General features: G+C 50.9%; 1 protein-coding gene across 1 annotated transcript in view; it reads right to left on the minus strand.

The window, feature by feature from the left end:
* MYO15A (myosin XVA) overlaps positions 1-16,058 on the minus strand; it is a 139,935-nt gene extending 123,877 nt beyond the window's left edge. The window contains exons 1-7 of the mRNA XM_015409244.1: positions 14,016-16,058; positions 12,862-12,980; positions 11,994-12,741; positions 6,465-6,547; positions 4,231-4,294; positions 3,005-3,114; positions 1,038-1,112 (exon numbers count right to left, since the gene is read on the minus strand). Of these exons, the coding sequence (XP_015264730.1) occupies positions 1,038-1,112; positions 3,005-3,114; positions 4,231-4,294; positions 6,465-6,547; positions 11,994-12,741; positions 12,862-12,980; positions 14,016-16,058 (3,242 nt within the window). The remainder of the gene's footprint in view (positions 1-1,037; positions 1,113-3,004; positions 3,115-4,230; positions 4,295-6,464; positions 6,548-11,993; positions 12,742-12,861; positions 12,981-14,015) is intronic.
* Positions 16,059-22,904: the final 6,846 nt, after the last annotated feature.

A 22,904-nucleotide genomic window follows, 5' to 3' on the forward strand; every position in this document is an offset into this window, starting at 1 on the left:
AAGCTAGCAATCCAAAACAGTCCAGTGGAGCCTGAGCGGTGGGTGTTGCCTTCTGACACACTTCCGGTGATGTCAGGGGGTGTGGCATATTTATTTATCTATTTATAGTTTTGACTTGCTATACCGCCCTAACCCCGAAGGGTCTCTGGGCGGTTTACATGTAATGGGTTCTAAGAACACTTAATCCCTAACTAGGGCCACATGAGATGGGGGCGGGGCTGCCTACTGGCACCCAGGTGATGGGCCTGTTGTTGCTTCTAGCATGCCTTCTTTTTTCAGGCAATCTCTGGCATTTCAGGACAACTTTCGTTGGCAGGACCGTTCGGGCGCACGGCCCATGCCCACTTCGACCTCGGCTCTGTCCGTTAGGCTCCGCCGCGCCCCGCGTTGCACGTCATCGCGCGCCTCCTGGTCTCTGCCTCCGCCGTCGTCAGCCGCACAATGTTCTGCTGGCCACCAGGGATCGCTCCGCTGCATCGCCATTCCACCTTCACCACCACCGATGCTCTGCTGCTGCCGATGTTATGTCGCCGTCTGTGCCGCCACCACACACCTCGTTGGAGGAGGGTGCCCCCTACCCATCTAAGGGTAGGTACCCATTTGTCTACTCGCTTAGTTGTTAATTGCTTTCGAGCCGCTGGGTGGGCGGGAGCTGGGACTAGGGCCGGGAGCTCACCCCGGCCGCGGTGGTTCTCGAACAGCCACAATGGCTGTTCGTAGTTGTTAAAGCAGGCGTTTTACCATCTACGCCACCGCTCCTTGCCTTATGCAAATAAGTTGTGCTAATGAGTTATGCTAATGAGCTCCTGCACCTCTTTTTCTACGAAATGGCCCCTGGCTGTACCCAGGGAAATAGAGATCGCCCTAGTTATATGCATTCCTTGCGATGAGCCAGAAAACTGCAGTTCTGTGGACACTAACAAAACCGAAGGGGACAAAACTGTGTGGGTTTAATTAGTAGCTGAACACCTTTTCCAAAGAAAGAGACGATCAGTACAAAGATGTGTCGGGGGTAAGGGCTGTCTCCGAACACTCACCTGATAATAATGCATTGATTGATTTTGGCATCTCTCAGCTTGCTGACGGCAATGTTCACAATCGCAAAAAGGTGGCTGCAAAGGGAAGAGAAAGAGGATTAAAGCTAAGGTTGCTGACCTCAGAGTGGGGCCTGAAATTCCCCCAAGATTAGAACTGATCTCCAGACCGCGGAGATCAGTTCCCCAAAAGGAAATGGCAGCTTTGGAGGGCGGACTCTATGGTATACCATAAAGTCTAGGAGGAGTCCTAGAGGGACAGCACATCCCCAATGAATTCCCTCTCCCTCCACAAGCTCTGCCGTCTCCAACCCAGGGCTATTTTTGGGCAGGAATGAGGAACGGAGTTCCGGCTGGCTCCCAAGTTGGCCACGCCCAGCAGGAACTCATTAGCATAATAGGCCACACCCAACAGCAGTAACTCATTCGGACTGGCTACATTAGGGGTGTGTGGCCTAACATGCAAAGGAGTTCCTGCTCCAAAAAAAGCCCTGTGTTTTGACAACAAACAAGGTAAACAGAATAAGAAGCCAAAGGTGGGTGTGGCTGGATGAACACACTTCTGGTAACATGGGGGTGCGGCCTAATATGCTAATGAGCTGTGCTGGCAGGGGTGTGGCCTAATATGCTAATGGGTTTCTGGTGTTGGGTGTGGCCTATTATGCTAATGAGTTCCTGCTGGGCTTTTTCTACAAAAAGAGCCCTGCCAACCACCACCACCCCTGTCTCCAGGACGTTCCCAAACCAGAGTGAGCTTCAAAAACCAGCTTCAAACTGATTTAGCTAGCAATCCAAAACAGTCCAGTGGAGCCTGAGCGGCGGTGTGTTGCCTTCTGACACACTTCCGGTGATGCCAGGGGGTGTGGCATATGCAAATAAGTTATGCTAATGGGTTATGCTAATGAGCTCACCTCTTTTTCTACGAAATGACCCCCGTGAACAGGTAAATATATTCCGTTAATAGCCAGTTACTAACACGGGTCTGTCTGAACTGACAGGAAAACCCCATTAGTAACCAGTTCCTGAAACGGAATAGATAGGCTGTCTGAAATCCTTAAATTGTCTTAACCTGGGAGCTGCCCTCTGACCCCTCCTCTTTCTTTGTCCTCTCACTCACTTCACATGGCTTTCCACGGAGACGCTGGCCGTCTGTGACAGGGAAAGTATTCTTTGAATTAGGCCCCGTTCTCTCCTTTCGACGGCAACCTAAAGGTGAACTGGATCTACTTGAATAAATGTATGTTTGCCTTCTTTTTTGCAATAGACTTCTTTGGGATATTTCTTTACTGCACTCATGATCATGCTTCTAGGACTGGGCAAAACTCTGCTATATTAACCAAATATCCCAATAGAAACTTGCTCATTTTTAAAGCGGAAACTGAGCCCCAGCCCTGTGGAATTGAGGGACATCTACCACTGGGATTGGAGGAGGAGGAGGAGATTGGATTTACACCCCGCCCTTCACAATCCGAGGGAGTCTCAGAGCGGCTTAGAATCCCTTTCCCTTCCCATCCCCAAAACAGACACCCTGTCAGGTAGGTGGGGCTGAGAGAGCTCTTTCAAGGACTGCTCTTGAGAGAACAGCTCTGACAGAACTTGTGACTGACCCAAGGTCACACCAGCAGCTGCATGTGGAGAAGTGGGGAATCAAACCCGATTCTCCCTGATTAGTGTCCGCACTCCTAACCACTACACCAAACTGGCTCTCAAGCTCTGAGAGGGGAAATACCTGGAGATTTAGGGAGCGGAGCTTGGAGAGGGCAGGGTTTGGAGAGGGAACCTCAGCAGGGTACCACGTCACAGAACCCACCCTCCAAAGCAGCCATTTCCCCCAGAGGAACTGATCTCTGTCGGCTGAAGATCAGTGGTAATAGCAGATCTCCAGGCCCCACCTGGAGGCTGGCAACCCCATCTACCACCCTTCATATAGCGCTTCCCTTAAATAGATCAGTGTAGCAGCAGAGACTTACGGCGGATTCTCTCCCAGGGCTTTCCCCTCATACAGCAGCACCTGGTCCGTCCCGTAGATGTTGTACATTTTGTAGGGGTTCACCGACACTAAGATGCTGCCTATATAAGTCTGGGAGAGAAAGAAATTTCAGAGGACAGGAAACTTCGAATACATCCGCCATAACCGCCAACTCGGTGGGAACATTTCGGGGGACCGGGACAATTTCATCGGCGTCGCATCGATGTGTGATGTCACCTCCGGTGCAAAATCAGAAGTGACGTCATCGCATTGGGGTCACACTCTAGGGCAGGGTTCCCCAACCTTTTCCCGGCCTGTGGGCGCCTTTGGAATTCTGACACGGTGTGGTGGGCGCAGCAGCAAAATGGCTGCCACCAGAGGCGGAGCCAGCCACAAAAAGGCTGCCACCAGAGGCGGAGCCAGCCACAAAATGGCTTCCACATAGGGTTAAAGTACCTACCGTGAATCGGCGGGGGACACATAGTTCTTGGCGGGAACATTCCCGCGGGGAAAACACACACGCTGCACTATACTGTCGCCCAGACAGGAAAACCCCAAGTGCAGGGTCATTCACTAGCTTGACACAGGGACACTTACTCATGAGTAATCCCCATACAGGAGACTGCAAAATTGGACAGCTTCTTTCAGAGCCATACCAGAAGCTCCTTAGTTTTCCATCTTTGATTTCCAAATACCCGCTTTGCTCGATGACTTGGCCTGATCCTCAAACCTCCGTATTTATTTAATTAACCAATCTGGAAAACTTACGAGCTACCTCTCTGGATGTATTCAAGGCAGCTCACGATGATAAAACAAAACCTAGCGTACAAAAAAAGCAAGCCCTAACTATTAAGGCATCCATACTGCAATCCAAGGCAATAATTGAAAAATATATCAAACAAAACTAGGCAGGGCATTAAGAGTGTATAAAGCAGAGTGGTCTATAATGATACAGTATAAAACTGTCCTCGGGATAGGAGCAAACGAATTGCACAGCAAAAAAAGAAGAAGAAGAAGACTCCTTAGTTATTCTACGCTATCCTCACAACAGCCCTGAGAGGTGGAAAGTGTCTATTCCAAAGCTCTCCGGATATTTTGGCGACTTTGTAGGAACTGGAACCTCGGTTTCTCTAGTTCATCTGGCACTGCATTCACTATACCACACTGCTTTTTGTGGCAGAAAAGTTGGAAATCGCCAGAAAGATACATTATGAGCAACTGGCTTACGTAAATCAGCCCCCGCTCGAACCTCTTTCTGATGTTTTGAAGGACTATCCCCTGGTGGAGTTCCCTGAAACAGACGGAAGGGTATTTATTAGCAGCACCTTCCTAGTATTAAATGAAGAAATAATTAAGAAATCTTTGTCCTGCGAAGTACCAGTGGATTTCTCAGGGGTCACGCTCATGTGCACCAAAGCTGTACTTGCACGGTAAATACATGCACTACCTCCGTTCACACAACACGATAACCACACATGTTGGGAGGATCAAGGGAAACATGCAATCTCATTGCACTTGGTTTGCGCACTCCCAGTACCTGTGATTGTAACTTTTGGGGACCAGTGCACGCGCCAAAATTTGGTGAATGCTGAAATTCCTAGATAGATTTGCCATTTACTCACGCACAACAGGCCATGCTCTGTCCAGATCCCCCAGCCCTGAGAAATTAAGCGGGAGGAAAGTAATGGCTGCTTCTGGGAGACACTCTAAGAATTCCTTCCATCTCTGTGGTAAAAACCATAGAGATTGGGGAAATTCCTAGAGCATCACCAGGAAGTTTGAGGGAAGAGTTTGGGGAGGATGTGAGGTCACTACCAGCTAATGCTCTAGGAATTTTCCCAGTCTTTATGGTCTTTACCATAGAGAGTTGGGACAGTCCTAGAGCATAATTTGAAGTGACATCGCCTCACCCCGAACTCCAACACCCCTTGGCACTGCCACTCCCAGAGTTCCTGAGTTATTCTGGCAACACTATTCCCAGGTGATTTTTTTGTGAATGCACTAGACTTGCCAACCTCCAGGTGGGGCCTGGAGATATCCTGGAATTACATCTGACCCCCCAGATGACAGGGATCAGTTCCCCTGGAGAAAATACAAGCTTTGTGCAGCATCGGATCCCTGCTGAGTTCCCTCTCCTCCCCAAACCCCACCCTACCCTAGAACACACCAATGTCTATTACCTCCCATTTGGGGCCACACACAGGTTAACGGCAACAATTACATTCATTCATAGGCCAGTGTATCTCTGAGTCTGGGAACATCTGTCATCAAATTGCCAGGACCTGTTGCCACGCGGGTAGGGGTTTTTGGGTAGGGTTGCCAAATTGTTTTCGGCCGGGAGCGGGGGGCTCCCGGCTGGCGTCCGGGGTGTGTGCGCGCGTGCGCGTCACCCGGATGTGACGTCGCACGCTGGGGGCGGGGCCACGGCCATTTGAGGGGAAAACTATGTTTTCCCCTCAAATGGTGGCAACCCTAGTTTTGGGGGGTGTTCTGGGACGTCCCCTATGCAATCACGTCACCTGGAAGTGGCATCGTGTCAGCGGCATTGCACGACGGCGCTCTGGATTGAGGACAAACCTCTGTGGTTTGAGGCCATATTTACCACAGAGGTTTCCCCTCGAACCAGAGCGTCCTGTGCGACGTCTCCAACGTGAGGACATCACTTCTGTGCGATGTCCAGGGCCGGCTCACCCGCTAGGCGAACTAGGGGCTCGCCTAGGACGGGCCGGCCCTCAGGGGCGCCAAACTGCACCCCGCCCCCAACCCCCGCCACCGCCACTGCCGCCCTAACCGGGCGCCCGCCCCTCTCCCGCGCAGGGCCGGGGTCAGTTTGCCCTTAGCAACTCAGGAGCGCCCGGCAGAGGGAGGCCGGGGAAGCTTTTGCCGGGGAACCCGCAAGCGGCGCGTGGGGGACGTGGCGCACGAGCGGCCGTTGGTCTGCACTTCAGAGCTGTGCAATCCTAGCACATGCGCACCATGACGCAGCAGCACACCTCACCGCCCGCCATCCGCTCGCCCTGCCTCCATCTCCTCCTCTCTCAGCACTCGGGGAATCAGGAAAGGAAAGCCTCTCTCTTGCACACGCCCGTACCCCCCCCACACACACACGCTGCAGCTCCCCCGCCCTCCCCCTCCCCCCTGGGGGGGAGGAGGTGGCGGCAGCAAAAGGGTCTCCAGGCCCCATTGGGAGGTTGGCATCTGCGCCTGCCTAGGGCGCAGAAGCACCTCGAGCCGGCCCTGGCGATGTCATCATCTCAGGGACGTTGTGCTGGGACATGGCTGTTTGGGGACGTTTTCCCCACCGGCCTGCTGGCCAGTGGTGGACTGAAGGCCCGAAAACTGGGGGAACCTTTGCTAGAACCTGGGGACTGGGAACCCTACAATCTGCCCACATTCGCACTGTAGCCGGCAAATCCCCCATATTCGTGCAAATGTACCCCCTTCCCACAATGACCACTTACTCCAGCTGGGTCATATCCTCCACGCCTTTGTCCGCCTGAGGTACTGCAAAGCTCCCGGCTTGCAAGTTGTGGACGGTCTGCATCTATCGAGAGAGAAGACCACAAGAAGATGAGCGTCTGTTCAGGGGCCCAGCCCTGGAGCATGGAGGGTTTCCACAACCCCCCCCCCCCCGGAACGTGCTTAGACCTCCCAGTGTCGTTTGGCCTTTACGCCTCGCAGTTGCTAAAGTAGCAAACCTGAGTTTATGTCACATTGGGGTTGCAGGTAGGCCAACGCTAGGCTGCCAACTTCCAGGTGGGGCCTGGAGATTTCCTGGAGATTACAAGTAATCTTCATATGACAGAGATCAATTTCTCCAGGGAAAATGGCTGCTTTGGAGGAGGGACTCCATGGTATTTTATTCTGTTGGGGTCCCTCCCCTCCACAAGCCCCACCTTCCCCAAGCCCCACCCACCCCAAATTTCCAGAAATTTCCCAACCCAGACCTGGCAACCCAATGACTGGCTGCTCTTTCGTTTTTAAGAAAGTAGGCCAATGTGAATCGTCATTAAAAAAAAAATTATGGACAGAAAATTACTACATCAGGCAATTCTAATCTAATCTTGTCCCTGAGATGTTTGTTTTCCGTGTGCGGGGAGGATTTTTTTTAATGTGAAGTACATTTCAGTCATATGAACACTCGCCTGCCCTTTCAAGTAGGGGAGACCCAGCACAGGTTCGCTACTTTAGAACTACGCCCATTGAGCCGTCCCATTTCTGCGCTCGGACATCCTTTTGTCTCAGGTACACTGGCTCTAACTTTATTTTATTTCCATATAAAGGTAAAGATGTCCCTTGCTTAAAAGCCAGTCGAATCCAACTCTGGCCCTGCGTGATGGACCTCCTGAGGGCACCTGGAATTTTTGGCCACTGTGGGACAGAGAGTGTTGGACTGGATGGGCCATTGGCCTGATCCAACATTGGCTTCTCTTATGTTCTTAGGGGGCGGTGCTCATCTCCGTTTCAAAGCCGAAGAGCCAGCGCTGTCCGAAGACGTTTCCGTGGTCATGTGGCCGGCATGACTAAACGCCGAGGTGCACGGAACGCTGTTACCTTCCCACCGAAGGGGTACCTATTTATCTACTTGCAATTTCTTGCTTTCGAACTGCTAGGTTGGCCAGAGACGGGGCCAGAGATGGGAGCTCACTCTGTCATGCAGCACTCGGGTCTCAAACTGTCGAACTACAGACCATCCGGTCTGCAGCTCAGCATCACAACCAGTTGAGCCACCCTACCTCACAGTGTGGGAACATGTTTTTGTGGAACAGTAGGCAATAATTTAATCAGCCTGGGAAACTGTTCAGGTATATTACACCCCCATCAGCTCAAAGATGGGAGTTTGGAGAGGGGAGGGACCTCGGTAGGGGTATAATGCCATACAGTCCACCTCCGAATCTGCCATTTTCTCCAGGTGAGCTAATCTCCGTCACCTGGAGATCAGTTGTAATTCCCATAAGATCTCCAGCCACTACCTGGAGATTGGCACCCTCTGTTTGAGGCCACCTAACATTCTGGAGATCAGTTATTTCATTCATTCCTTCATACCCCACCTTTCTCCCCACACAAAGAGCCAAAGTGGCTTACGGTGTTCTCCTCTCTTCCATTTTATCCTCACAACAATCCTGTGAGGTAGGTCAGGCTGAGAAAGTATGACTGGCTCAAGGTCACCCAGACAATCACTGTTTCCCCGCCTTTTTTTTTCTTTTAGTGCTATATAGATGGAGGAGGAGGAGGAGGAGGAGAAGAAGAAGAAGAAGAAGAAGAAGAAGAAGGTATAACAGATTTATTATACCCACCCAGCCCGGAGCAAACCATTCCCTGCAGTGTGACACTGCCCTGTTCCCAGTGGCCATCCCAAACAGGCACAAGTGGGAATTTGAACCCAGGTCCCCCAGACACTAGTCCGACACTCTAAGCCACTACAACACACTGGCTCTCTGTAATTCTGGGAGGAGGAGGAAGAGAAGAAGAAGAGGAGGAGGAGGAGGAGATTGGATTTATACCCCGCCCTTCACTACCTGAAGGTGTCTCAGAGCAGCTTATAGAAAGGCACTCAAAACTAATTTTAGCACACCAAAAGAACTCACCACTTGCTAATGATGTTACAATGTTATTTATTACTATTTAGTTCCCGCTCTTATCAGAACTACGGCTTGCCCAAGGTCATCCAGCAGGTGCAAGTGGAGGAGTGGGGAATCAAATCCAGTTCTCCCAGATTAGAGTCCGCACACTTAACCACGACACCAAACTGGCTCTCCACACCAGGGAGATCTCCAGGCCCCACCTGGAAGCTGGCAACCCTACCAATGGTCCATCTATTCCAGACTCCTGTTTCCGACAGTGGTCAGCCTCAGGAAGCCGAGAAGCCAGGAAGGAACTCCCCTTCATTGGCAGCTTTCAAGAAGAGGCTGGATAAATATTTGTCAGGGATGCTTTAGGCGGGTCCTGCATTGGGCAGGGGGTTGGACTAGAGGGTCTGTAGGTAGCTTCCCTTCCAACTCTACGATTCTATGATTCTGTGAACCAGAAGCAAGAACCAGAAGCCAGGCCACTTAGGTTTTGCCGGCCTGAGGACAGACTGGTTCCATCCTCCCAAAATAGGGTTGCCAAGTGTTACCTGTATCCGGAGCGGGGGACTCCCGGCTTGTTCCAGGAGTGCGCGCCCTCGCCGCACGCACGTCACCCGGAAGTGACGTGACGACAATGGGCACGCTGGGGGCGAGTTTTACCTCGGATGACCGTGGCCCCGCCCCCAGCATGCCCGACGTCGTCACGTCACTTCCAGGTGACGTGCACGTAGGGGTGGGGTTCCCCCCGGGGCCCAATCCACCGGCGGTGGGGAACAGGCCTCTGGGGCGGGGGTTTCCCTGCCCCCCGGGGGGACTTGGCAAGCCTATCCCAAGGCCAAAGCAGGCTGATTCAGGATACAGCGGTGAACCAGGAAGCCGAACCTATCACCTCTCGCACTTGCAACAGCCTGGAGCAAGCCATTCCCTGCAGTGTGACCCTGCCCTGTTCCCAGTGGCCACCCCAAACAGTTGCTTGTGCAGTGCAGTTGGAGAGCTGACTCTGGGAGCAAGGCTTCAGCTCACCCAAAGAAGAAACATTCTGGTGACTCAAGGCCTGGGAAACATCAAGTTTTCACAAGCAGCCCCTCGTGGGTTCGAGACGAAAATTCGGCAGCAGATCAGTAAGCCGCTCCGCCTTGCGAGAGGTCAGCTTTTTGCCGCTCTGCCTTGCGAGAGGTCAGCTTTTTGTAATCCCTCGAGCTGGCCTTTGTACGGTTCAGGCTGCGGGAAGAGAGCTGCACTCTAATTAAAACTTTCCTTCTGTTCCAGCCCAGCTCTGTGTCGGAGATCAAGTCCCCGAATTTACATGCCGCTCTTTTGTTGGGCTGGCGGCCGGCCGACGGCCTCTCGGAAGGAACAATGACTCGGTTTTAATCATAGGGTAGCAGTTGCCACCTTGTAAAATTGGACTTGCCGCTGCCCATTGTATGAAGCCTGAGACGTGGAAAACAGGCCGAGCATTTCCATGACGTTCATCCCCGAAAGTTTGGCCGCCGAATTTCCGTGCAGCCGTATGTTGTTAACTGTGCGGGAATGGGGCAAACAGAGATAGTGCCAGCCCTGATTCCGAGGTGCAATTGTGGGGTAGGACTAGTTGGAGACCATGTTTATTTCCCTCAATATCTTAAAGAAATTATAACTCATTTAAGCGAGAGACAGACCACTGCTTTTAAAAGAGAGCTGAAACTCATCTTCTATGATGTCCACAGTTTGAGCTGGATTTGTGCTGAATTTCCCAAAAGTGGAACAGGATTTCCTGCTTCTCTCTTCCCACCGCTACCTGTTGATTTCTTTGTAATTCTACTCCCGGTGGCAAGGGAACAAGGAATCCTGGGGAATGACATGGGGGTGTCTCTAGTGCAAAGGGGGAAACAATGGAAAATTGCCAGTTTAGTCTGGATCCAACCCATATTTCCTCGCTGCTACTGCCAGTCAAACAGATTTGGGGAATAATACAAAGATCTGTGCTTGAGGTATGAAATTGCAATGGGTGTACACATGGGCAGCCACTGGAGGGGGGGGGGGACAGTCCGTCTCCAGTCTGCCTTACTGAGGGTCAAGACAGCCATGAGTCAATTCCCATGCAAATATTCTTTCTGCCACTCCCACCACATAGGGGTCAACTTGAAAGAAAACATGCAAGAAGCTTAATTGGAACTTATCTGCTGATACTATCCCCCACCTTAGTAACAATTTTCCTGGCTCGCCAGGCAAACATGTGCTCTGGGACACTATACCCTTCATGCCCCCCTTCTTGGTGGTCCTGATCGGGGGAGTGGAGAAAACATTGGCCGCTAGGATTCCAGGGAGTCAGGGGCATTGTTCCCTCTAAGCCGAGTCAGTGTGAGCTAGCTCACAACTTTTTAGCCCCCGGCTCACACATTTTTGCCTTCGCTCGGGAAGGATGGCACCAGAGCAAACTAATTTATGCAGTAGCCAATGTTCCCACTAAGTGGTAGGGTCTTGTGAGCAGAATTTCTACTTTGAGAGCTACTAGCATTAAAGTTGTGAGCGAGCGAATTGGCTACTGCATAAATTAGTTTGCTCTGGAGCCATCCTTCCTGAGCTAAGACGAAAATGTGTGAGCCGGAGGCTAAAAAACTGTGAGCAAGCTCACACTAACTCAGCTTAAAGGGAACACTGGCAGTAGCCAAATAGCTCACTCACAGCTTTAATGCCAGTAGCTCACAAAGTAGAATTTTTGCTCATGAGACTCCACAGTTTAGAAGGAACATTGGTCAGGGGGTGGACCTCTCCCCTGTAAGAAAATGAACCTACAAAGATTTTGCCCTAAGCATCCCGCGAGAGCACAGAGTCAGTGGATGTGGGATGCCATGACCCCAAATTCACATAGCCAAGGAACGCAGCTGAATGAATCTGTTCTAGCACTTACCGGAACCAGCTGGTGGGTTCTGGAATGTCACTGTCTGCATCTGGCATTACGACAGAGCAATCCGACAGTCACAGAGATCAGTAACACAATTGATTGGTATTGCAGTGCTCTGCACAGTATGCTTCTGTGCATGTGCTTAAAAAAAGCCTAGTGTGGCCCATAGCTAGGTGATAGCTGGCCGTATTGCATATGTTCGGGGTCTCACTCTCATTGTGCTCGTCAACACTGTGATTGACCCTCTGTGACCTGTCAGATGCCTCTATGTATAGCAAGGTCCAGTGGTTTTTGGCCACTGGGTGACCCAGAGTGTTGGACTGGAAGGGCCATTGGCTTGATCCAACATGGGTTCTCTTATGTTCTTAGAGGCTGAGTTTGATCCTAAAGTACAAGAGAATTGGGACTTGAGGAACTCGCTTCAATGGAACCTTCCTCATAGTGAAACCCAACGATTCCTCCTCTTTCTAATTGGTTCCCATACCGTAAACCCCATCCCCCACCACAAAATGAATCAGGACTTCTTAAATTACCTTACACTGCCAACCTGTGTTTGGCCCAGTGTCCGCCAACTTTGTCCCGCGTGTCAGGTACCATGCCACACCGCTTCCCAGTTTGGGTGCCTGCTGGCTAAATTCCTCCACAGAAGGCTGGCGGTACAGTTTCTCCGAGGCCCGCTTATTTGGCATCTCGTGGACGGGTGCAGTATGATAGTCGGACCAAGGTTGTTTCTGCATATGAGTGTTCCTCCTTAAAGAAGAGCCTATCCGCTGCATCTGTGGCATTACGACCGCGTATCTCCCCGTACCATCATCGGTTTCGTTTCCGAGCAGCCCAGCAAGCGAATGAGGAGGCCCTGGCCTTCTGGGTGTGTTGTACTGGTCTTGAAAAGCCAGGCGTCCCCTTCCTTTGGCTTGGAACAGAGGCGATCTTTGGGTCACGGGGCTGGAATTGGGCCTCCCCCTCAGGGTGCCGGGGTTGCTCCCAGCAACGGGGTAGCTCAAATTGCCCCCCAAGGCTTCCTGTTTCAGACTGGGTGGCTGAGAACGGCGGACCTCTGCCGCTTGCTTCGGTGATGATCCAGGAGAAGGAGGGTTGTGAGAATGTGGGTGCATGGAGCAAGCTGGTGGTGACCCTGGATCGTGACTGAACTTTGCTGAATATGTGCTCCCTTTCCCCGTGTCGCCCGTACTTCCTGCAGGGGAACGTCTGATGGAAGAAGCAATCTCTGCCATCCCAGCTAGAGGCTGACCAATGCGCTTGATGAAGTCCTTTGGCGAGCTGGAAGCAGGAGTCGGAGGTGGAGGCAGACTTGATAAGCTCCTCAGACTTCCCCTACTTCCCATCTTGGGGGGACGAGTCTGGGGGGCTGACATTCCATTCCCAGAAGCGTGACCCCACCTCTGCTGTGGCAGCCACTGCTCCGCTGCCTGCCCACTGACATCGGCAAGAGACTGGGCCCGAGCAGGTGAGTCAACTGGAGAGTCTACGATGGTGACCCGACGGGTTCCTTGCCGAGTCTGCATGTGTGGAGAGGAGGTCCTCGTGCTCCTCGTAGACAGAGTGGGAGACAGGTGGCCGTATTGCTTCATGAACTGATTCCTCATTAAAGGTTTCACTGCTTCGGTTGGGGGCTCAGGCTGCCTGTTCCAAGCTTGGGGAAGCCTCCCTTGAACGTCAATGGGTGAAGGGTTTGTTCTCCCCAATGGCCGCGGGGAATTTGGTGTAGGAGGCAATCCAAAATGCCTGAGGGGTGTTTGGGGTGATGGAGGACCTTGGAAACCCCCAGTGGTGGGACCATGAAGTCCTGTTGGGGCATACCTACCGGAGCTCACACTGCGAAGAGAATCCCGAAATTTAGACGCATTGGATTTGAGGGAGATCTGAGAAGACGATTGCCTCAAAGGGTCCTCATTTCTTAGGCTGCCAGCAGGTCCTAAGCTAGTGGATGATGGGGTGCGTCGACGTATAAAAGGATTACGTGCTGTGGTACAAGGGGAAGACGTGGACTCTTCTAATAGGGTGGATGGCCTTTGTCCCCGTGATGGGGCAGTAAAGGAGGCCTTATCTGTGGCTGGTGTTGAGCCCACTCTCCTCACAGAAGGGCCTTCTGACCTCACTGTGGACCATGAAGAAGGCCCCTGGGAAGACATTCGGTTGCCAGACCATTGCTGGAAGGAATTACTTGTCTCAGGTATGTGGAAATTCACTTGTGGCCTGTTCGAACCAAACGACCTTATACTTTGTTTTGAGGTAAAGGAGGAGAGATTTCTCTGAGAAAACAGAGAGGAAGCAGGCCTTTGGGAATTGTTGTTGTTAATGGCTTCCTGACTTAAAGTCCTTGGCGGTAGACTGACTCCTGTGTGCGGCTTTTTGTAGGAAGATGACCCCGCGTATGGAAGTGTGTTGTGCAGTTCTTCCTGAAGTGCACTGCGCAGCCTTGCGGTGCGGTGAGAAGAAGGGTGAGGGGCACCGTGCCTCTGCTGACCCCCAAAATGACTTGCAGGTTTAGGGGATGAGGTTGAATTTGGTATTTCGAATTGCCTTGTTCCCACCTGAAGAGACTGCCCCGTGGATCGGCTGCCACTAAACATTGAAAGAACTTTCTTCATTGGCGATGGCGTTGGGGATCTGTTCTGCTCCCTGGTCCCCCGGTGCTTTAGTATGGGTTTTGGTTGTGTGAGGGATTTCTGTAGGAATTGCCCCAAAGGGCTTCCACATTCTCTTGGGGAGACGTTTGGAAATGAGCTTGCTTTACAGGTGCATTTCTGTTCACTTGGGCCCAAATTCCTTGCAGTTGGTTTGGGGGTAACAGACCTTGGAAGGCCACCACCGAAACAGCCCTCCAAAAGCTTTGAGATCTTTGGCAACTTGGAAGGTACCACGTTCTGATCACCGAACTGGGCGAAAGGAGAGGTCAGGGGTTCAGATTCCTCATAGTTCTCCTCGTCTTGATCCAAACTGCCGACGGAAAACTGTGGCGAGGGAGGAAGGGGGACATCCAGTTTGTCAATACCAAAGAGCTTCACCTGGGGGCGCGGGAAGAGCCGGAACTTCCGGTTCAAAGACAGCTTAGGAGAAAAATTATCTCCCGTCCCTTGCTGTTTAAAAAATGAAAAGTTAGATAAATCAGAGAGGTAGCCTCTTCGCTCCTCCTCAGCCTCCTCCACAATATCGTCCAATGGGTAGGCATAAGGATTGTACGAAGACTGTGGAGGCCATTCATTCTCACCATAGCCCATTTCATTAAGAGGATAGTCATCGGGGTATTCTGTTTCTTCTGCCCCTGAGTAATAGGGGTCTTCAGGGGAGGCATATTGGTCATTCAGCCCTATTGGCTCTTCATAATCGGCATAGTTATCATAAGGCTCATAGGGTGAATAACTAGTGGTAGGCTCGTATTCTTGGTCATCCTCTGTGGGATAACCATACTGGTCTTGCGGCAGATGGTTATAGTCCTCTACCGGTTCTTCATACGGCCCATATTCCTCATCTGGGTACCCGTCATAACACTCAGTATCATAGTTAGAGTAGTCGTATTGAGAAGTGGACTGCGGTTCCATGTAGCCATCCTCTCGATAGTTATCGTAGTGCAGTTGTGGCAAGGGGCCGTCTAAGTTGTCCCAGTAGCCAAATTCTTCCTCGGTTTGGCCATAGAGCGCTTTTGCTTCAGGCAGCCTCCTCATATTAGCCCGGTGCCTCAAGACCTCAGCCTCTGAGGGGAAAGGGAGCTTCTTGGCCCCGATCCTCGAAAGCCAGGCCTCGTTTGCGACTCGTTCATCGTACATGTACCTGCCACGCTTGGCCAGGAATTTCCTGGTCAGCCAGCTGGTGGCAGCAGCGACTTTGCTGACAATCTGGGCCCGGGTCTTGAACTTCTCATTTGGCTTCGCCCTCTGTAACAGGTTGCCGAAGAGCCCGCCCCCTTTGGCCTTATCCTTGGGTTTCCCACCCAGCCTTATCAGCATGAAGGCCGGCTTCTTAGTACCTTCAGCGCTGGGCTCTTCTTTCTTCTTCTTGCCCTTCCCCATCCCTTTGAAGCGCATCATGAGTTTGGAGGTGGACTTGAGGACCGCCTTGTTCTTCTTCTGCTTCTGCTTCTGCTTCGTGCTGGATTTCTTCAGGCCCCAGAAGAAGCGCGAGGTGTTTTTGAACTGGCTCTTCTTCGGCCGCTTGAGCTGCAGGCTTTTCAAGCCCATGAAGAGCTTGGACGTGCTCTTCAGGCTCCTTTTCTTTTTGGGCGGCGGCGGCTCCTTCTTGGCTATGGCCATCGCCTTGGTGGCGCCTTTCAGTTGGGCTTTGGCATGCTCCTTCTTGGCCCCTTTCTTCTTCTTGGCATCGTCAGTGGCCAGGCCCATCACCAGCTTCGAGGCGCCCTTGAGCTGCTTCTTCCCGCCCTTCTTGTCTTTCCCTTTCTTCTTCTTAGGGTCATCTTCGCTCTCCTCCTCCACTATCTCGCTGTCCCTTTCACTCTCCTCCGCGGTGGTCTTGCCCACCTCGGCTTCCGATGCCTCCTCGGAGTCGCTGGGTTCCTTTTTGCTCTTCTTCCCTCTCCCCGCATCTTTCCCTTTCTTCGTGTCAGCTTTTTTGCCTGCCATGCTGGGAGAAAGGGAGGCTCATTCTCCGGGCTGTCTCTGTGATTTTGCCACCGGGTTTGCCCTTCAGCAAAGATTAACGAGAGCCACCATAGGGGAATTCCTTCTGGCGTGAACCAACATTGGACCGGTCTCCGCCTCAAAACCACATGTGACTGCTGCAAGTTCGCCGGCTGACATCAGCATCTGTACAGCTGCAGGGGCAACATGTTCCCCCCCCCTAACTCGACAGGTCCTCTTAGTGGCATGAATACGCAATGCTATTAAGTCTCTCTTTTATTTACCTTTTGGCGGTTTCAATAAGTCACTAGAGAGCGATTATTTCTATCTTCTGCTCGAGATGATGCATAGTTATCCTGCGTTGGTCTCCCCAAGGAGGTTAACTCTGGCTGGAGTGGAGGTCGCTTCTTGGATTCATCTTGCGGGCATTTCTCCCCTCGCCATTTCCCGGTGAAGCGGCATTCCCTTTTCTTCTGCGTTCTGTAACGATCTCCCAGTCAGAAGCCTTTTCAGCCGTGTTCTTTGATGTGCTTTCTGCAGGGCTCCGGGGAGCTAAGAAGTCAAGGAGGGATAGTCACTCCGCAGTCAGAATGTAACCATATCTCCTGGGCTCGCGTCGGTATGAATAATGTACGTGGGCTGCTCTGTCTCAGCTCAGGGAGTCTTCCAAAGAAGAAATAAAAGGTTTGAAGAAAGGCAAAGGAAGGAAGGAACAGGGAGAAACTCAGACGAAGACCCCCCTGCCCGCGCCTCCATCCTCTTTGTTTCCTCGACCCTGGGGAAACGGCATCGAAAAGAGACTCGCTCAGGATGCAGAAGGGGGACCAGTCCCAAATTATCCCACTCGATCGAGCCAAATCTGAACTCCCAAGTAAGCGCTGCTTAGTCAACCGGTTCTGTGTTGACACGGTGGTCACAGGCACCTTTGAAAGCAGGGATTCTCGGGATGAAAAGATGCATGCCGGCCCTTGGATTTCACATGGACAGAAGAATATGCACGGCGCAGCTCACACATGTTCCACAAGCCACTTTGCTGGCTGGTGATGGTGAAAATTGCCATCAGGTCACTGCCGAGACTTACAGTGACCCCATAGGTTCTTCCAAGGTAAGAGACATTCAGGGGTGGCTTTACCATTGCCTGCCCCTCTGTAGCAGCTCTAGGCTTTCTCCTTGGTCCCCCATCCAAGTACTAACCAGGGTACTAACCTGCTTAGTTTTTGAGATCTGATGAGATTGGGCTAGCTTGGGCCGTCCATTGGTCACTGGTTAGCTTCCAGACCGAATTCAAGACTGATTTCTTTATTCTGGAGCATTTAGAGTCTGCCTTTCTGCTTAAAAAAAAAAGAAAGAAAAGTCTTTCTGTGACCTGGATATAGCCCAGGCAAGCCCGATCTTGTCAGATCTCAGACGCTAAGCAGGGTCAACTCTGGCAAGTCCTTGGATGGGAGACCTCCGTGGAATACCAGCAGTCAGGAGGCGGGGGCAGGCTTCACTCAGCCACCTCTCTTGAATATCCTCCAGGCCTCCAGTAGGGGTCAGTCAACAGAGGTCACCATGACTTCCAGGTGAGCACAAACACTCACACACACGGACATAAAAATACAAAAATACCAAAAAGAAAAGAGTTTGAAACCAGAGTAAACAACGATAAATATGCATCAGATTTAAAAAGTCAGACGGCAGTAGTTCAGGCTGTGGCTCAGTGGCAGAGCAGGGCTATTTTGGGGCAGGAACGGAGTTCCGGCTGGCTTCTGAGTTGGCCACACCCAGCAGGAACTCATTAGCATAATAGGCCACACCCAAGAGCAGAAACTCATTAGGATTGGCTACATTAGGGGTGTGTGGCCTAACATGCAAAGGAGTTCCTGCTAGAAAAAGAGCCCTGCGTTTTGACAACAAACAAGGTAAACAGAATAAGAAGCAAAAGGTGGGTGTGGCTGGATGACCACACTTCTGGTAACCTGGGGGTGCGGCCTAGTATGCTAATGAGCTGTGCTGTCATGGGTGTGGCCTAATATGCTAATGGGTTTCTGCTGCTGGGTGTGGCCTAATATGCTAATGAGTTCCTGCTGGGCTTTTTCTACCAAAAAAGCCCTGTGGCAGAGTATGTGCTTCATGCGCTGAAGTCTGCAGGTTCAGTCCCTGGCACCTCCAGTTGAAAAGGATCAGGTAGGAGACCCCGGTGAGCCGCTGCTGGTCAGAGGAGACAAGGCTGAGCCAAAGGAGTGTGCGTCCTTCTGATGCACAAATCTGCGCCCTGTGTGATCCCGTGGCCGAATTAAAACCACGCAGGTAGAGTCCAGCGAGTTAGATTAATATCTGTTTATTGCAAGAAACAGGAATACAGGATGGGGTCCGCTAGCACCCGATAACACCAAGCTGTATCCTGCCTTAACCAGGAAGGGCGGAGGGTCTGATACCCCTAGTGACATCACATATAATTTACACATTCAGAAACCTTTGATTGGTACCAAGCAGTTAACGTCATGGAAGCATCATCTGACTGAGCGCATCTCTCATTGGTGTCAGCAATTACACTCGTTTATCTGGTCTTTGGAACACTGGAAACATGAAAGAACACTGGAAGCCTTCCTGGCCTCACTGATGGAGAGCTAGCTGAGAAGGACTGCGATTCATATTAAACTTCGCTCTCGGCGTCCTTGCAGCTTCTAAATATGCATTCCATTCTGTTGCATCTGAATCTAGTAAGTAAGTAAGTAAATTTATTACAGTCATTGGCCAGCACACAGTGAAAGAAGTAAAGCCCCAAACTTAGAACATTCCTGTTCCCTATTTTTGTTGTTCAGTCACACAGTCGAGTCCGACTCTTCGCGACCCCATGGACTAGATCCCGCCAGGCCCTCCTGTCTTCCGCTGTCCCCTGAAGTTTGCTCAGTTTCATGTCCGTTGCATCGATGACACTGTCCAACCATCTCATCCTTTGCCGTCCCCGTCTTCTTTGACCTTCAATCTTTCCCAGCATCAGGGTCTTCTCCAGTGAGTGCTCCTCATTTGGTGGCCAAAGTATTTGAGCTTCATTTTAATTATCTGGCCTTCCAGGGAACAGTCAGGGTTGATTTCTTTTAGGATTGACTGATTTGATCTTCTTGCAGTCCAAGGGACTCTCAAGAGTCCCTTGGACTGTTCCCTATACAGGAATATAATATTTGTAAAATACATAAATAAACCGCTAATAACCTAAAATATTAAGTGATATAACTTAACTTATAAAACTATCTCTAAAGTATCAACTAGCATGACTTATCCTTATTTTCCTCCGCTTAATTGCCAGCCAACCATACTTAGCAATTTTGAAGGTGACATCTCTGTTTCTATCTGCGAGCATTTCCTTGAGGAGACTTTTTTGATGTTTCCCTGGGAAACTAGAAAGGACTGGTACTACCAATGCCCCCCAAATCTGTTTATAGATTTTATAGTCAAAAATTACATGGCTTAATGTCCCCAGACTCCCATCCCCACATGGGCGTAGGCATTCTTCCAAAGGTGTCTTCTTATACTTGCCTTCCAGTACTGCAGTCGGCAGCACATCATTTCTTAGAATCACAGAATCATAGAATCATAGAACGTTAGAGTTGGAAGGGACCTTGCAGGTCATCTAGTCCAACCCCCTGCACTCTGCAGGAGCACAGCCGAAAGAGAGCCCTACAGCATTCAGCCTCCGCTTGAAAACGTCCAGCGAAGGAGCATCCACCACCTTCCAAGGCAGTCTGTCCCACTGCTCAACCACTCTCACAGTTAGGAAGTTTCTCCTGATATTTAGCTGGTAACGACTCCCTTGTAATTTCCACCCATTAGATATAGTCTTGCAATCCGGAGCAAGAGAGAATAGATCTGCTCCATCTCCTACATGACAGCCCTTCAGATTTGTATTGTTGTTTTATGTTGCAAGTATTATCTTGCCTTGTAAGCCGCCTTGAGCCCCACGGGGGAGGGCGGGGTATAAATTTGAATAATAAATAAATAAATAAATAAATAAATACAATCACGTCCCCTCTAAGCCTTCTCTTTCCCAGGCTAAACATACCCAACTCTTTCAGCCTTTTCTCCTAAAACTTGGATTAGCAGAGTGAAAGCCCTTCTCTAATTGGGATTCTCTAAACTGTTAACATAAGGCATCAATAAGGGCCTATTTAGGGTGTTCAAATCAATTATTTCAGTTTTCAATCTATTCAGAGCGTGTTGTCTTTCAACATCTAGAATCCTTTGTTTTACCACAGACCTCGCTCGATCCTGATGCATCGACAATAGATACTGTTCTGATAGTCCATAATAACCTAATTTCCATTCTGTTGCATCTGAATCTATTATGATTATAAGACGAGCCCTGCTGGATCAGACCGGCGGTCCAACTTATGGCGACCCCGTTGGGTTTCCAAGGCCAGAGACATTCAGTGGTAGTTCGCCATTGCCTGCCTTTGCACAACAACCCCAGACTTCCTTGGTGGTCTCCCATCCAAGGACTAACCAGGGCCGACCCTGCTTCGCTTCCAGATCAGCCTGGGCCATCCATGTCAGGGCAGGTAGTAATAAGGGGGTTATGAAAAAGGCACGGGAGGAAAATATTGAATTTGTCCCTATGCTGGATGAGACCAGCAGTCCATCTAGTCTGGCATCCTGACTCACACAGGGGACAACCAGTTCCTCTGGAGGGCCAACAAATAGGGTGTAGAGGCCGAGGCCTTCCCCTGATGTTGCCCACTGGCACTGTGATTCAGAGGCTTAGTACTGTTGAATGTGGGTTTCCCTCAGCCACCATGGCTAGCAGCCATTGATAGACTTCTCCGTGATTCTGTCTAATCCCTTTTAAAGCGGTTTATGACAGTTTGGTGTAGTGGTTAAGTGTGCAGACTCTAATCTGGGAGAACCGGGTTTGATTCCCCACTCCTCCTCCACTTGCACCTGGCTGGATGACCTTGGGCAAGCCACAGTTCTGTCAGAGCTGTTCTCTCAAGGGCAGTTCTCAAAAGAGCCCTCTCAGCTCCACCTGCCTCACAGGGTGTCTGTCTGTTGTGGGGAGGGGGAGGGGAAGGAGTTTGTAAGCCGCTCTGACACTCCTTTGGGTAGTGAAGGGCAGGGTATAAATCCAATCATCATCCCCACCTCCTCCTCCTCCTCTTCTTCTTATGCCATCACTGCATCCTCTGGCAGTGAATTCCACATTTTAATCATTCTTTTTTTTTTTTGGCCCCCCGGAGGGGATTTTTTAATTGCATTTTATATATAGACTACAAACTACAATGAAAAAAGGGAGGGGTACTACATTTAGGGAGAAAGTAAAGATAACCACTACTGACTAAAAACCCAAGAGAGGAGATCTTCAAAATAGCTTATATACTATACCATCCCTTTAAACGCTACATTCTATGAACTTAGTCAGTCATGCTTTTATAACTTTTAAATCTTAAGTTTAACTGTTAGGAAAGATTCCCTCAGCATCTCCATGTTAAAATATCTTATTTATCAGAGTTCCATTCAGAGTCTTTCAACCTTCATTTCTTCTTGTCTTGTCTCTTCCGCAGTTTGTAAGGACTTTTAGGAGCCGCTGCACCTTTCTCCGACAGAGAGTCCTCTCCAGAGGACCCCGAGTCCAGCTCGCCACTGGACTTACTGTCCTTTTCTTCTTTATCCACCTCCCCTGGCTCACCCTGCTGTGCTCTCAAAAAGTCTCGTGCTTTTGCCACAGAGTCAATCTTTTCATTCTTTTCCTGGAGTTTAAAGGTCACGCCCTCTGGGTATAACCACCTATAGCCAATTGCGTTGGTTTGAAGAAAAAGGATTAAATCTTTATACTTCTTTCTCCGTTGTCTTATTTCAAATGGAATATCTTTCAAAATCTGAATAGTCTTGTCCTCAATTCTCAAAGGTGTCCCCGCCGTCGCTCTCAGGATACAATCCCTTATGTGCCTCTTCGAAAATCTCACCACAATTTCCCCAGGACCTATAGACCACATCCATTTTGCTCATAAAATAATCCGCCTTTAAATCTGTCACTAGGGCCAATGCTTCGCTCATCATATGCTTCAGATTCTCTCCTTTGCTCTCTGGGACATCCTGGAAGCGAAGAACCAGATTTTTCCATTTGTATTTGTAAAAGCTGTTCTTCTGTTGAGTTTTGCTTCTTTTCCAATTTATACACCTTTTTCTTCACCTTTTGCGTGGTGGCGTCAACCTCTTTCACTTTCTCTGTTGTTTGGTCCAGGATTTTAAGTGTATCGTTGATTTGTGTCTGTCGGGCTTCCCTTGCGGCCGCAGAGTAGCGCCCCTGGTGGCCGTAGTGCCGGGGAGTAGAAGAGCAGGGTTCCGGCTAGACGGGCGGTCCAGGAGGCGGGAGGGTCTCCAAAAAGGGGGGACAAGCAGGGCTTCAGACCGGCAGGGGATGAGGTTAAATTCACCCCAGAAGTCCCTCTGCCCCCACACGGCAACCTTCGTTATTCCCACTCTCTCTCTCCTTGGCTCGGTCTCTCTCTCGGTCTTCAGTTGTCTCCACGTGTCAATCCTCCTCAGTCCCCTCTTGCAGTCCGCCTTTTATTCCCCTGTCTCCCATCCCAGAACTGCCCCTTCACCCTCGTGACTGTAGCCCCGCCCCTTTACATAAGCAGGGACACCGACGGAGCCTTCCCTGCTCGAGTGTCGGTCCACCGGTGGCGGTCTTGGCGGCCTCTGGGCTGCGCCGCCACTGCCGCCCTGCTGCTCCGGCCTCTCGGAGAGGGCCCCTGACCCTCGCTCCGCCCCGTTCTGTTCCTGCTCCCGTTTGCCGCCACGAGCCCCGGTCCCGTTGTCTGGCTCAGCCCGGGCGGGGGGCTGCTGACGCTTCCTCGGCTCCCTCGC

This window comes from Gekko japonicus, unplaced genomic scaffold (assembly GCF_001447785.1).
Source record: "Gekko japonicus isolate JY-2015 unplaced genomic scaffold, Gekko_japonicus_V1.1 scaffold103, whole genome shotgun sequence".
Lineage (NCBI taxonomy): Eukaryota > Metazoa > Chordata > Lepidosauria > Squamata > Gekkonidae > Gekko > Gekko japonicus.